Here is a 12,060-nt window from a genome sequence, read left to right as displayed (position 1 = left end):
TATGTAGATGGGGAGGTGGTCAGGGGTATTTTCTCTCTGGTGAAGACATTGATGCAAAGGTTTCAAGGTGCTTCTTATCCCCTTAGAGAGTGAGGAGACATGAAGCCTAGGGAAAAAAGTAGGGACACTCCCCTTTCTCCAGACCCCAGAAGGAAGAAGCAGCATGGGCCCAGGATAGTTTGGGGGAACAGCAGCTCATGTTTATTGGGGACCAGTATCCCTATGCCAGATCTTAGGGGTCTCACCCCCTGCATCTCTCGCTTCAGCTTCAGTCGTCGCTGTCGAACTCCGAGGACAGACCCTGCAGCAGGGGCAGGGACATGGAGTGCCGGTCGGGGTCCCCGGGGCCCCCACCCTGGACTCCTGGTGGAGGGCTGCGGGGGCTGAAGAGCCAGTTCTCTGCCAGGGTTGGGGATAGTCACAGCTTGACTCATGCCCTGGGCTTTCTGCCTCCCTAGTCCCTCCCTCTGGTACTCTACGCTCTGCCCACCCCCTCACCAGGACCATCTCATCCTCCCCTGGCTAACTCCATCCTCCTCACCAGGGTCCAGTGTGGAGTTATAGGTGCCCCACATAGCCTGCATTCCTGGGCTATACTCCCCATGCTCTTTCCCTCCACCGTGTTCCATCCCTGTCATCTTCATTTCTCCTAGCAGTACCTGACAGCATCTGGGGTCCCCTTCGGAATGGGTTTCGGCCCTTGTAGGAGCATCTGGTGGGTCTGCCCTCTGGCCCTTCCTGGGGAGGTGGTGTAGGTGGGGCTGGGACAGGTAGAGGCACATCAGCAGCTTCGAGGGTATCGGTAGGGGCTGATGGGGCCAGAGATGGCATGATGCTGAGGTTGGGTCTGACCCATTTGGCCCCATGGGGCAGTGGGTCTTTGGTCAGGGGCTTTTGTGGTCCTAGCACCCCCTTGGGCTTCAGTGAAAACTTGAGGCAGGAGAAGGCAACAGGCAGTGACCGTTGTAACCGGAGTAGCTGGGTCTCATGGGCTGTAGGCAACACCCCTAGCTGCAGCCAGGAACAGCAGAAGACCTGGTAGATGACATAGATGCTGTGGGTGCTTCGGAGCCAGGGGAGAGTCTGCTGTAGGCTCACCTGCCCTGGTGGCAGCAGCAGGAAGGCCACCCTCTTGCGCAGGCCGCCCATATGTAGGCGGATCCGGCAGGGCTGCCCATCCAACAGTCGCATTTCTTCATAGGCTATCTCTGCTCGACCGTTTGGTGAGTATTCCCGAGTGCAGTGGGCAAAGGCACCCTCAGACCCTGCCTGCTCCAGGAGATTTGGTAGAGGCCCCACTGGTTGTAGTGCCCGCCGTCCCTGCCGACCTGGCAAAGCCAGGCGGGAGTGGGCTGGGCGGGACTGCTTCACTAGCACACCCAATAGGTCATAGCAGGCTGCATCCGACAGGAAAGGTACTGCCACTACATTGGACCCGAAGCGTTCTTCGATAACCTGCAGGTAGCCAATTTATAGGTCAGAGACTGAGTTAGGGTCAGGAGTTACCTGGTAGCCTGCTCTAGATTGACCCTCCCACTGTTTGATTACATCTCCACAATGTGCTCAGACTGTTACACAGTCATGCGTCGCTTAACAACAGAAATACACTCTGCAAAATGCATCATTAGGCAGCTTTGTTGTGTCAACATCATAGAGTATACTTACGCAAACCTAGATGGTATAGCCTACTGCACATCTAGGCTATATGGTACTAGTCCTTAGGGGACCACCATCACATATGCAGTCTGTCGTTGACTGAAATGTCATTATGTGGCGCATGACTGTACTTAATACTTATCTTCCAGTTCTCTCCTGTAGCAAAATCTTGAATGTCTACTATGTCCCAGAGTCTGCTAGATACTGGGAATACATGAAGGAGTGAACCTTTATCTTTTTCCTTATGTAGCTCAGTCTAATGGAGGAGACAAAAACGTAAACAGTAGTCAGCCAAGTAAAATAATAGAAAGCAAGCTGTGGAGGAGATGAGAAGTGATTTAACAGCCTTTGTCTTTGATAGAAGAGGATCTAAGAAGGTTTCTAGGTGGTAATACTTGAGGTCTCAAGGAATTAACCAGGTAGGAGAATGGTCGGTCCAGGCAGAGTGAACAGCCACTGAAAAACCTGAACTTTACAAACTAAGAGGGGCATATTCATGAACACGTAATTTTGTGTTTCTCAAATGTAGGGTGTGAAGAGGAACAGGCACATAGGAACTTGACTATGAAAGGCCTTGTATATGTGTTAAGTGATGGGAATTTTATCTTGAGGACAACAGGAAGCCGTTTGAACAACTCTGGTTAGGAGGGGCAGGATCTGATAGACATTTTAGAAAGCTAGTTTTGAGTAGGAAGGCATAAGATAAGGAGAAAGAGAAAAATCAGTTAACAGTATTGTAATACTCCAGGCAAGACACGGTGAGGCTCTGAACTAAAATAATGGGGGAAGATATTTAGGTTATAGAATTAGTAGAACTTGGTCACTTAAGGGGTGTGGGAAAAGGAATCTCCAAGGATTATTCTTAGGTGATTGGTTAGATGGGTTTCGTTATTCATTCATTCATTCATTAACCAAGAATGGGCACACAGAAATAGGTTTGAAATGTCCCTTCTTACACTGTCTGTAACGCCTTAGTATACACCTTCAGCCCTAATTTCAGGGGATAGTTCCTTAAGGGACTTGAGGCCGCATCTCTGTAAAGCTAGTTCCAATATGCTTTTAGGGATTCCAGTTCCTCTTGGTTTTGTCCTTCTTGTGTCTTGGCCTTTTTGGGCTTGGTAACCTCGTTCCGCAAAGTTTAATTTCATGATCAGCTGGGAAACCCTGTAAGATCCTCTCTAGTAATTCCACTTAGACCTGATCCTGACTCATCCAAGATATTGTTGGCTGAGACTTCTGGCTCTGCATTCTGCTAAGTAGCACACAAAATTCCCTCTTTGGGCCCCATTCACGTTAAGAGCCCTATTCTTAAAATGCTGTGTACTCTGCTCTCCCCCAACCCCCTAGTCCCACATGTCTGTGCACCTACTGATGGCATTGCTCACTTTGCTGGCCTTCTGGTAGAATTCACCAGTGGTGCCTTAAGGCTGATCTGCTTTTTGCTACATAAAGCTATTTTGGAAGTGCTGCCCCCTGCCATAAGAGGAGGGTAGCTAACTGATGGAGTTATGTCTGCACTTTGGATAAGTGGAGGTAGCTTGAAGATTACTCTCTTTTGTCACTCAGCCAGGGAAATAACTGGTGCTCTTTCTTGATCTGTGTGGAAGAATTTCCCATCATTCTTTCTCCTTTGCTTCCTTCAGACTTGGAACACTTACATTTGAGTGGGGCATCAGGCTGAGAAACAGAGTTCCAAGAAGGGCCAATTGGGTTTCCAGGGGTGAGAGCAGAGCACCGGTGGGTTGGCTTTTATTTTTAAAGAATGCTCTGCCCCATGACAATGAAAGCATAGTCACCAAGCATAACTTCAGAATCCTACCGTAGCTGTTCCTTTGGTGCCTAGGATCCTATACAAATAAGACAAATGGGAGTATCTCCAGGAGAGGTCCCTCTAACAGGAGTGTGACATTTAAAATAGCTGGTTCTTATCGTCCAAGTTTCTGCTAAAAGGTGAATTCCTGATTTAGGTGGAGAGTCTTTCCCAGAATATTGATATGAATTTACCATGGAGGTTTATTACGTCCTCTTCCTTACCCTTGAGGGCCCTAGTGATTATCCTAAAATAGGAAAAATAAGGTACTCAGTTCTTTGCTAGGGTGACTATGTTTTTGGTAGAGTTGCTGTTTGAGACCACTACCTGTTCCCACTGCACTTTTACTTCCCGGTGGAAGTTCTGTGAAATTTAGAGGCCTGCAAATTTAGCTATCCTAGGGGCAGCCCAGAAAGGTGATGGTGGAACTTCTTGGATCTACCTTGGCTGGTTTGAATTCTGAATAGGGAGCTCTTGAGCTACATTCTATTTAGCCAAATGTTCTACAAAGTGTCCAATAAACTGTCAGCAGTTCTGGAGAGAGGAAAACAGGTCACTCAAAGGTGTCCTACTCCTTGAATTTGCCACATACTGCCAGTGATTTAGCTTGTGTGTGTCTCTCCCCTGATTTTCCTGACAATTTTCCATTTAAATAGCATAGGGTGTTTTTCTGATCCTCAGAGATAGTGTAGCTTTCTAATAGTTGAAGATCCCATTTACTTTCACTCTAATTCTGATTGGTCTAGTACAGGACCAGCCTTTTACATGCTGAAACTAGTTATTCTAATTGTTGGGACAACCTTAGCTCTTCTGTCTTTGCTTCCCTGGGAAGCTGACTTGTGGTGAGCAGCCGCTTCGTTTTGAATGGGAGCTATGTGCCGTTAAGGCTGCTTTGAGTTTGGTAGGCGCTACTTCAGGATGGTTCTTTTAAACTTGGTGGGCTGCCTTCTTCTGTAAGTGCTTTAAATTCACTCTCCTTCAGATCCATAACCAGAGCCTGATCCCTAAATTCTCTAACTTCAGAAATTTTTGGCCATCTAGATTTGGTGGGATTTGTCAGATACCAGCAACTCAGATAAAGCTGACATCTGCCTGGTCCTTGAAATCTACATATTTGGCTAAAAACGGAAATTTCTCATTCTGTGGAAGTTGAAGCTTTAGAAAGCTTAAAAGGCCTTTCATGATCAGTCCCTATACCTCTTTGACCTCATTTTCACCACTACTACTTTGAAGCCTGCCCTAGAAGACTATTTGTAGTTCACAAATACATATTTTTCTTTTTCCTCTCCTGACTTTTGCATATTCTTTACCTTTAATTAGTATGCTGTTCACTCACCCACCCACCTGCTCATTAACTCATTTAGGTGTTTATTAAGCACTGTTTATGTGCCAGGTATTCCTCTTCCCTCTGTGTGAATAACTCCTACTTGCCTCGCTAGAATGTCACTCTCTCCAGGAAGCCTTCCTGACCTAAGTCCTACCCCTGACTTTAGCACTTCTCTCTGCTCTCATAAGTCCTTATATGTTGCCTTTCAAGGAACCTTTCTGTTTTTGCACTTGTGATTAAATTGGACAGTTTGTGCAAAGCACTTAGTGCAGTGCCTGGTACATAAACAAGCACTGAGTAAATGTTAGTTATTATTGTTTTCAGGCTTTCCACTCCATCCTACTGATAAGCTGCTCAGACCCATCTAGGTTACACTTTGTTACTTCCTGTTTAACCTTCTTACTTTACCTACCTTATCCTTGATGAGGGTCCAGGTGGCATCAGCTTCATCCAGTGTCAGCAGGTGGGGGGTACCAACCAACATGGTGGGGTGTGGGAGTCGTTAGGCAGGGCAGTGGCTGCTGGAGGAACCCCAAGCTGCCCAGGAAGGGGAGGACCCAGGCCTTAGGCACTGACCTACTATAGCATGAGGTCATAAAGCTCCTGCTGGGTGATGGGGCCTTGGGCAGGGAGAGGGCAGTCACTTTCCTAGCCTCACTATACCCATAGCCTGAGTTCATACTCTTGAGTGACCTATCCATTCTGATTTAGGGGAGGAAAATGCAGGTATCTGTTAGGGTGTGTTTGTATATATATGTGTGTGTGTGTGTAGTTCTTGGTCTGAGTTCTTGTAAGGAAACAGGATCAGGCCTCTCCTCCCTTCAGCAGCCTCCTGGAAGCAATTTGCTCTGCTGTTTGTCACCTGTAGATAAGTCCTTTGTGAGGTTGGATCAGAGTCCTGAAGGACATGGGAGAAGTATAGATCAGGACTTAAACCAAGAAAAAGTGGTGGTTCTCCACCTTGGATGTACTTTGAGTTTACCTGGGATCTTCAAAAATTACTGATGCCTGGATCCTACTTCCAGAGATTCTGATTCAGTTGGTCTGTAGTATGCCTGGGCATCAGAATTTCTAAAAGCTCCTGAGGCAATTCTAATGTGCATCCTAGGTTGAAACCCATTATTAATGAGTGGGTTACAATCGCAATGAAAACCACATGTGTGTGTAGGAGGGTATCATGCTGAGCAGTGACAATGTGGAGAATAGTCTAATTGGGATAATGTTACCTTAGTAACTGGAAAGAACTTTCAGGAAGCTAGAATTACCCAGGTAAATTTGAGGAAATTTTTCTTCATCCTCTACCCCCTATCCTAGGCAAATCTGTGTCTAGTGGGTCCTCTCCTTTTACAACCCTGATCTATGTGTGATTTCTTCTTGTGTCTCTGTAAGGGATCGCAACCTGATGTTTTGCTGGAGAAGAAGAGTGGTTTTTCCCTGGAGAAGAACCACTCTAGAGAGCCTTTCTACTCTCCCACTGTGACCCTTATCTGTCCAAATAGTCCTCTCTCAAGTCCCTCTGGAGAGTCTCCTGTGTGCCTAATGACCTCTTTGTGTATGGGGCGCACCTTCCCCCATCCCAGCCCAGGATGTAGAGGTATCCCACAAAGTTGGCCATCGCCTGAGCTGGCTGAGGTGGCATGAATATGGGGCACGGGGAGTGGTCCTACAGTGGTGGGAGAGAGTGTTGCCAAGAAAAGTTCCCAAAGGAGATATCACTGGGCTCAGGGGAGGGCAGGTCTCCTTAGACAGAGCTAAGGGTGTGGGTGCCAGGTCTTTGAGCAAAGTTTTGACAGTGGGCATGGACCTCTGCTCTAGGAGAGGAAATAATATCAAATATTTATTGAACTCTTATGTGTTAGGGGCTGTGCCAAACACTTGAATGCATTATCTTAGTTAATCCTTTTAGTAACATCTAAAGTAGGTATAGTCGGCCCTCTGTATCCACAGTTAAATGGAGGGCCAACTGTAATCATTGTACTACACCATTCTATATAGGGGACTTAAGCATTCTTGTATTTTCCTATCTGCTGGGGTTCCTGGATCCAATACCCCACGGATACTAAGAGATGATTGTACTATTATTTCCCCATTTTACAAGTGAATCAACAGGCTCAGAGAGGTTAAATGAATTAATGTGAGTTATACAGTTAGTTAATGGAGGATCTGGGATTCAAATCCACGTCTGCCTGAATCCATCTTTAAACATTAAACAGCAGTTCCTTCTGATGAAGGGAGAAACCAATATGTTCTTTCTGCTCGCCTGAGTGTGTGGTGCAGGGGGTGCATGCTAGATGGAAGTGCAAAGTGTTGTAATGAGAAAGTGGGCAGGATGAGAGGAGAGCTGCAATCGACCAAATCAGAAACCCCAAGTTGCTTGTTAAGACAAGTGAAACCAAGTCTTTTCCTCCTAATGCCCATTTAGCACATTTTTTTATTATGGTTAACAAGGAGAGGTCACCTGGTATAGTATAGTTAGCACCTCTTCTCCCTCCAGAAAGGAATTCTGGGTGAGGTAGGCAAAGGTAGAGAGAGAGAGACATACACAAGGACAAGAGATACAGACATAGGGCAAAGCTGATGGTGCAAGGAGACAGAGATGCAGAGGTACAGAGACAACGAGAGTTATTGATAAACAGAGGCAGAGAATGATGCATGTTCATATCCTAAGGGGGGGTCCAGAATGAAAAAGGGGTGGCTGAGGTAGGTGTGGAGATGGGACTTTGGTGAAACTTGATGAGGATCTCTTTTGGATTTTTCATAGAGGGGGCTCACAGGGGAAGTTGAATACCCATGAACTCCTCTGCCAGAAGCCCATACCTTCTCTTTTCTCTCTTTTGCTGTCTGATTACCACGATTCTCTGGGCTCCCTAAATTTCACACTACCCTACCCTGACATTAAGTAAGTCTGTCTCTCCTTTTGGCTCATAGAGTCAGACTAAAAGTTGCTGAAGGAAAACAGATGACGACTGAGTTCTGGGTGGAGTTGATGAGCCCAAGGGCTGGGCTGTTTGGGCCATATCCTGCTTGTTAGTTTGCCTCCAGTGTGGCATGTTCTGGGATCTCCATGGGGAGGGAGGTGCAGATTTCCTGCAGCATATCTGAGGGGTGAAGAGAGTGGAGAGCATGAGGGGAATAAACAGGTGGGGGCTGATTATCCAGAGAACATGAGGTTCTCTTCAAGAACCTCTAGGGCAATATAGAATAGTGTTGATAACAAAGAGTTTAAAGTAATGAAGAGCCCCAACAAGTCTCTTCACTTCTTTCAGGCTGCAGGGACAATCGTCCAAGTCCCTAATCCCTTATTTGACACCTTTAGGGACAGATGTATTTTGGAATTCAGAACTTTTCAGATTTTAGAAAGGGAAAATAGTGCCTTTATCATATATAAAGGAATACCCTAGTGAGATTCAGGGCAGTGCCTATAATCAAACATCAATATTTCTGCAGCTAACTCTATGAATATTCACACTAAGTGAAATAAATAAATACAAGAAATACAATTGTGATGGTTCAGGTCAGGTTTTGGGCCATAGTTATGAAAAAACTATTGTTTCATCTGAGATTTTTTATTTTGGAATTGTAGATAAGGGATTATGGGTTTATAATTGTTCTCAGGTGGTTGTGAGGAGTAAGAGTGCCAGTAAAGCCTTCTAAACACACCACATGGTAGGTATGAATGCAGTCTCATTCCAAAGCAAAATACAAATGTCCAAGCGGGTGGATCTTTGGCTTGAAGGAAGAAAGTTCTTAGAATGAACAATGTATAAGTATGAATCAGCTGCCTTGGGGAGTTGTGCACAGCCAGGTAGTGAAGGTGCCTTAGAAGAGAGGCTTCCTGTGGTGGGAGGGTGACAGAATTCATTGCTTATGAACATTGGCTGCACATGATTTCTTATTTCATGTACCACAGGGGAAAGGCAAAAACTGGTGGCGCGTGTATGTGGGACACAGGACTGTCACACATATAAATTCTTTATAATATATTTCTTTATAATAATGTTATAATAAATATCTTACTGCATACATCTTTGTTCACATCTCTATTTTGTTGGGATGGATTTATTGAAGAGGAATCCCTGAGAGAAGGGTATGGACATCTTAAAGACTTGTGACCTGTTAGGATTAGAATTTTGTCACAGTTATCCACAAAATCATTGCCTGGAGGGCTTTTTAACTCAGAATGTCATGAAAAAGATTAGTCTTGAGAATGACTGAGCTCATACTCAAGGAAAACTGTAGATTTCCTCCTTGTCCACTTGGCTTTAGTGTGACAACACCTCTGAAAACCACGCAGAGCTTCTGGGCTATCTCTTCAGTTCCTTATTAATGAAGACCATGTGGCCCTGGAGAAGGCATCACCAGCTTTTTCAGATCTGCAGCCTCTTCTGTGTGGTATCCCATGGTGCTTGGTCCAGCTATCTCTGCTAAGTGGTCAGCATTACACCTGGCTTCAGGTCTTCATGGCTAACTCTAATATCTGCAGTTATGATAATTTTCCCAGAGAACTTGTGTCTGCCTGTGCAGCATGCAGCTTTCTCTGACCTCGTAACAGTGTTTCTCTGCCTTTTCTCTGAGATTATACTCCTTCTGGACTCTTTACTGGTGTGAAAGATCTTTTGTGCAATGTCCCTTTCTGTGTGGAATCTTAGCTGAAAGTGCATCCCATGTTGGGCAACATCCTGACACTTTCTCTTTAATATCTTTGTTCTCTGGAAGCCACAGCAGTGTGAAATATTCCTATTTCATCATATTGCACCAACATCATATGCTTTTAGTGATTTTGGCCAGGACAAATAGGGGTGCTGATGAGGATTTTATTTTTGGGAATTCTACCTTCTTGGCTGAGGATGCACAAAAGGGCAGATGGGTAAGAGACCACAGTGACTTGGGACCTCAGGCAAGCACGTGAAGTGGTTATTTTCTGGGATATCAAAATTTCTTTCAGTTGGACGCCTGACCCCTGAAGCTGCAGGCTCAGGGAAAGAAGTTCTAGCCATTAATTCTTAAGACTGGCAGGAGAGTGGGGGTTGGAGGATAGCAATTACATATGAGACCAAGAGGGTTCTCTGAAGTGGCAGTGTCTTAAAGTTCAGTACCCTGGCCAAATTGGGACCCAGGGCACATTATCCAGATTCTCAGAAGGTGGGGGATATGCCTGTATAACTCCTTCCATAAGGACAGGCTGAAAACAGAATCTGGCTCCAGGAATAGAGAGGGCTGTGATCCCAGGCAAGTACCTAACTAAGCATTTGCCTCCAGAGGCAGTGTCACTCTTCCCAGACCCCCAGGTCCAGGATCTGTAGAGGAGCTTTTGTATGGGAACATGGGAAGACTTAGGTTAAAATGATGGTGGGAGGGAGCAGGTTTCTTTAAGTTAAATCTTGTGTACCATGATTCCCTGATAATTCCCTGATCTCTTCTTATTTTCCCCACATGGTAGCATGTAGTCCCCTGCTTCCTGCCTCATCCCAAGCAGGATACATGGCTAGACCAAAGTCTACAACTGCCAGTGGTACACGTAGTAGAAGCTTCACAGCAAATATCTATTGAGTGGTTATCACAGTCATATGCAGATAATGGGACAAAGATGACATAATCCATACCTCTAGACCCCAGACTCTCCTTTGAATGTCCCCTCACCTCCACCCCCAGCCTCCATTGTTTTCACTGCCTGTTAGAACTGGCCTTTTCTGAATGTGAAAGTTTCCAGTAGCCGGTCCCTGATCTGCTTGGTGCGGGCCCCATAGATGAGAGGGTTGAGGGCAGGTGGCAGCAGCAAATAGATGTTAGAGAGAAGGATATGCACGGGCTTTGGGACAGTGTGACGACCAAAGCGGTGTGTGAGGTAGGAGAAAAGACCAGGCACATAGAAGGCCAGAATGACACAGATGTGGGAACTACATGTACCAAATGCCTTGGCACGGGCCTCTCGGGTAGGCAGCCGCAGCACAGCATGAGCAATGAGCCCATAGGAGCCACTGATGCCCAGAATATCTACACCTGACACGGCCAGGGAAAGTGCCAGCCCGTACAAGTTGTTGGCCCATGTGTTACCTACTACAAGCTCCGCCACTGCCATGTGTGCACAGTAGGCGTGGTCTATGGTCTTGGCTCGGAAGTGCTCAAATCGTGCCACCAGCAGAGGGAAAGGCACAACAATAGCCACAGCTTTCAGTGCCAGTACCAGGACTGCATAGCCCACACGGGCTTTGGTGACTAGAATAGGATAATGCAGTGGACGCCCTACTGCTACAGCACGATCACAAGCCATGGCCAGCAGTACACCAGATTCCACGGCAGTCAGCGCATGAACAAAGAACATCTGCACAAGGCAGGCAGCATATGGCACAGGCTGGGGCCCAAGCCACAGCACGGCCAGCAACCCTGGGGCTATAGATGTGGCTAAGCTCAGGTCTGTGGCTGCCAGCGTGGCCAGGAGTAGAAACATGGGCTGGTGTAGTGTGGAGTCTATCTGCACCACTGCCAGCACTGCTCCATTGCCCAGCAAGGCCAGCAGATACATGGGCCCGAAGACCAGTGTCATCCAGGCCTGGGCATCCCCTAGCCCTGGAATGCCAGCCATTATGAAGAAGCTTGGGCGTGGGAAGGTGGAGTTGGGCTGTGGAGCTTCTGCCATCCTGTGGTGGGGGCAAAGCTTTAGGGCTCGTGGAGGCATGGCTCCTGATAGGGGAAGAACAAAGGGAGAGATTTTGGGTAGTGCAGGGCTGGGAGGATCACAGGGTTATAAGATTTGGTTGGGGTTTGGATGGATAATTAAGGTCACAACCCTAGCTAGGATGACAGAATCCTTTGTACCTGAAAGCCCGTGAGTGTTGTAGGGGGGAAATGGGGAGACAGTGGTAGTGAGGAAGTGGGGGCTTAATGCTGCAGTGGCTGGTACAGCCAGAAGCCCTCCAGTTGGAGGTCAGCTGAGTGGAGCTGAGATGAATGTTTTTCTTCCTCAGAGTCCAAGTAGAGTCCAGTCTCAGTCTCAGTAGATGGGGAGAAAGCCAGTGCTGGGTGGGATCAGGCCTCAGGCTGGTCCTGTTCCTGACTACATGTCCTTAGGCACAACTTCGGGCCTCAGCTTCAGCTCTGCAGTGAGGATGGGCACAATGATCTTAAGTGTTGCCCAGCTTTAACATTTTGGGCACCAACCCTCCAAGAAGAAAGGAAGAGAGTAGAGAGAAAGGGAGAAACAGGAGGGAGAGGCACATGGGACCTAGTGTGAAGCTGGAAGTCTGATGTGACAGGAGAAAACCTGGTG

The 12,060-nt window shown here is 46.8% G+C and overlaps 2 protein-coding genes across 2 annotated transcripts; both read right to left on the bottom strand.

Annotated features, from left to right (window-relative positions):
• Positions 1 to 131: 131 nt before the first annotated feature.
• Positions 132 to 5,417, bottom strand: C20H11orf42 (chromosome 20 C11orf42 homolog). Its single transcript, XM_014837828.3, has 3 exons — positions 5,206 to 5,417; positions 660 to 1,455; positions 132 to 399 (listed from the first exon to the last, which is right to left on the bottom strand). Exons 1-3 carry the CDS (start codon positions 5,275 to 5,277, stop codon positions 269 to 271), a joined length of 999 nt encoding a protein of 332 aa, XP_014693314.1. The 5' UTR covers positions 5,278 to 5,417; the 3' UTR covers positions 132 to 268.
• A 4,916-nt stretch (positions 5,418 to 10,333) lies between these two features.
• Positions 10,334 to 11,611, bottom strand: OR52W1 (olfactory receptor family 52 subfamily W member 1). The gene has a single exon (XM_044751740.2). The coding sequence runs from the start codon at positions 11,467 to 11,469 to the stop codon at positions 10,468 to 10,470; it is 1,002 nt and encodes a 333-aa protein (XP_044607675.1). The 5' UTR covers positions 11,470 to 11,611; the 3' UTR covers positions 10,334 to 10,467.
• Between the last annotated feature and the right edge of the window lie 449 nt (positions 11,612 to 12,060).

The sequence above is a fragment of the Equus asinus genome, chromosome 20 (genome assembly GCF_041296235.1).
Source record: "Equus asinus isolate D_3611 breed Donkey chromosome 20, EquAss-T2T_v2, whole genome shotgun sequence".
NCBI classification, from domain to species: Eukaryota; Metazoa; Chordata; class Mammalia; order Perissodactyla; family Equidae; genus Equus; species Equus asinus.
This window is presented reverse-complemented; position numbering and strand designations above follow the sequence as displayed.

Bases quoted from the DNA above. Each gene is read 5' to 3' on its own strand.
- C20H11orf42 (XM_014837828.3), bottom strand. From the start codon at position 5,277: ATGTTGGTTGGTACCCCCCACCTGCTGACACTGGATGAAGCTGATGCC. The intron at 1,456-5,205 runs GTAGGTAAAGTA...GGCTACCTGCAG, and splicing joins GGACCCTCATCAAGGATAAG to GTTATCGAAGAACGCTTCGG. The intron at 400-659 runs GTACTGCTAGGA...CAACCCTGGCAG, and splicing joins GGGACCCCAGATGCTGTCAG to AGAACTGGCTCTTCAGCCCC.
- OR52W1 (XM_044751740.2), bottom strand. From the start codon at position 11,469: ATGCCTCCACGAGCCCTAAAGCTTTGCCCCCACCACAGGATGGCAGAA.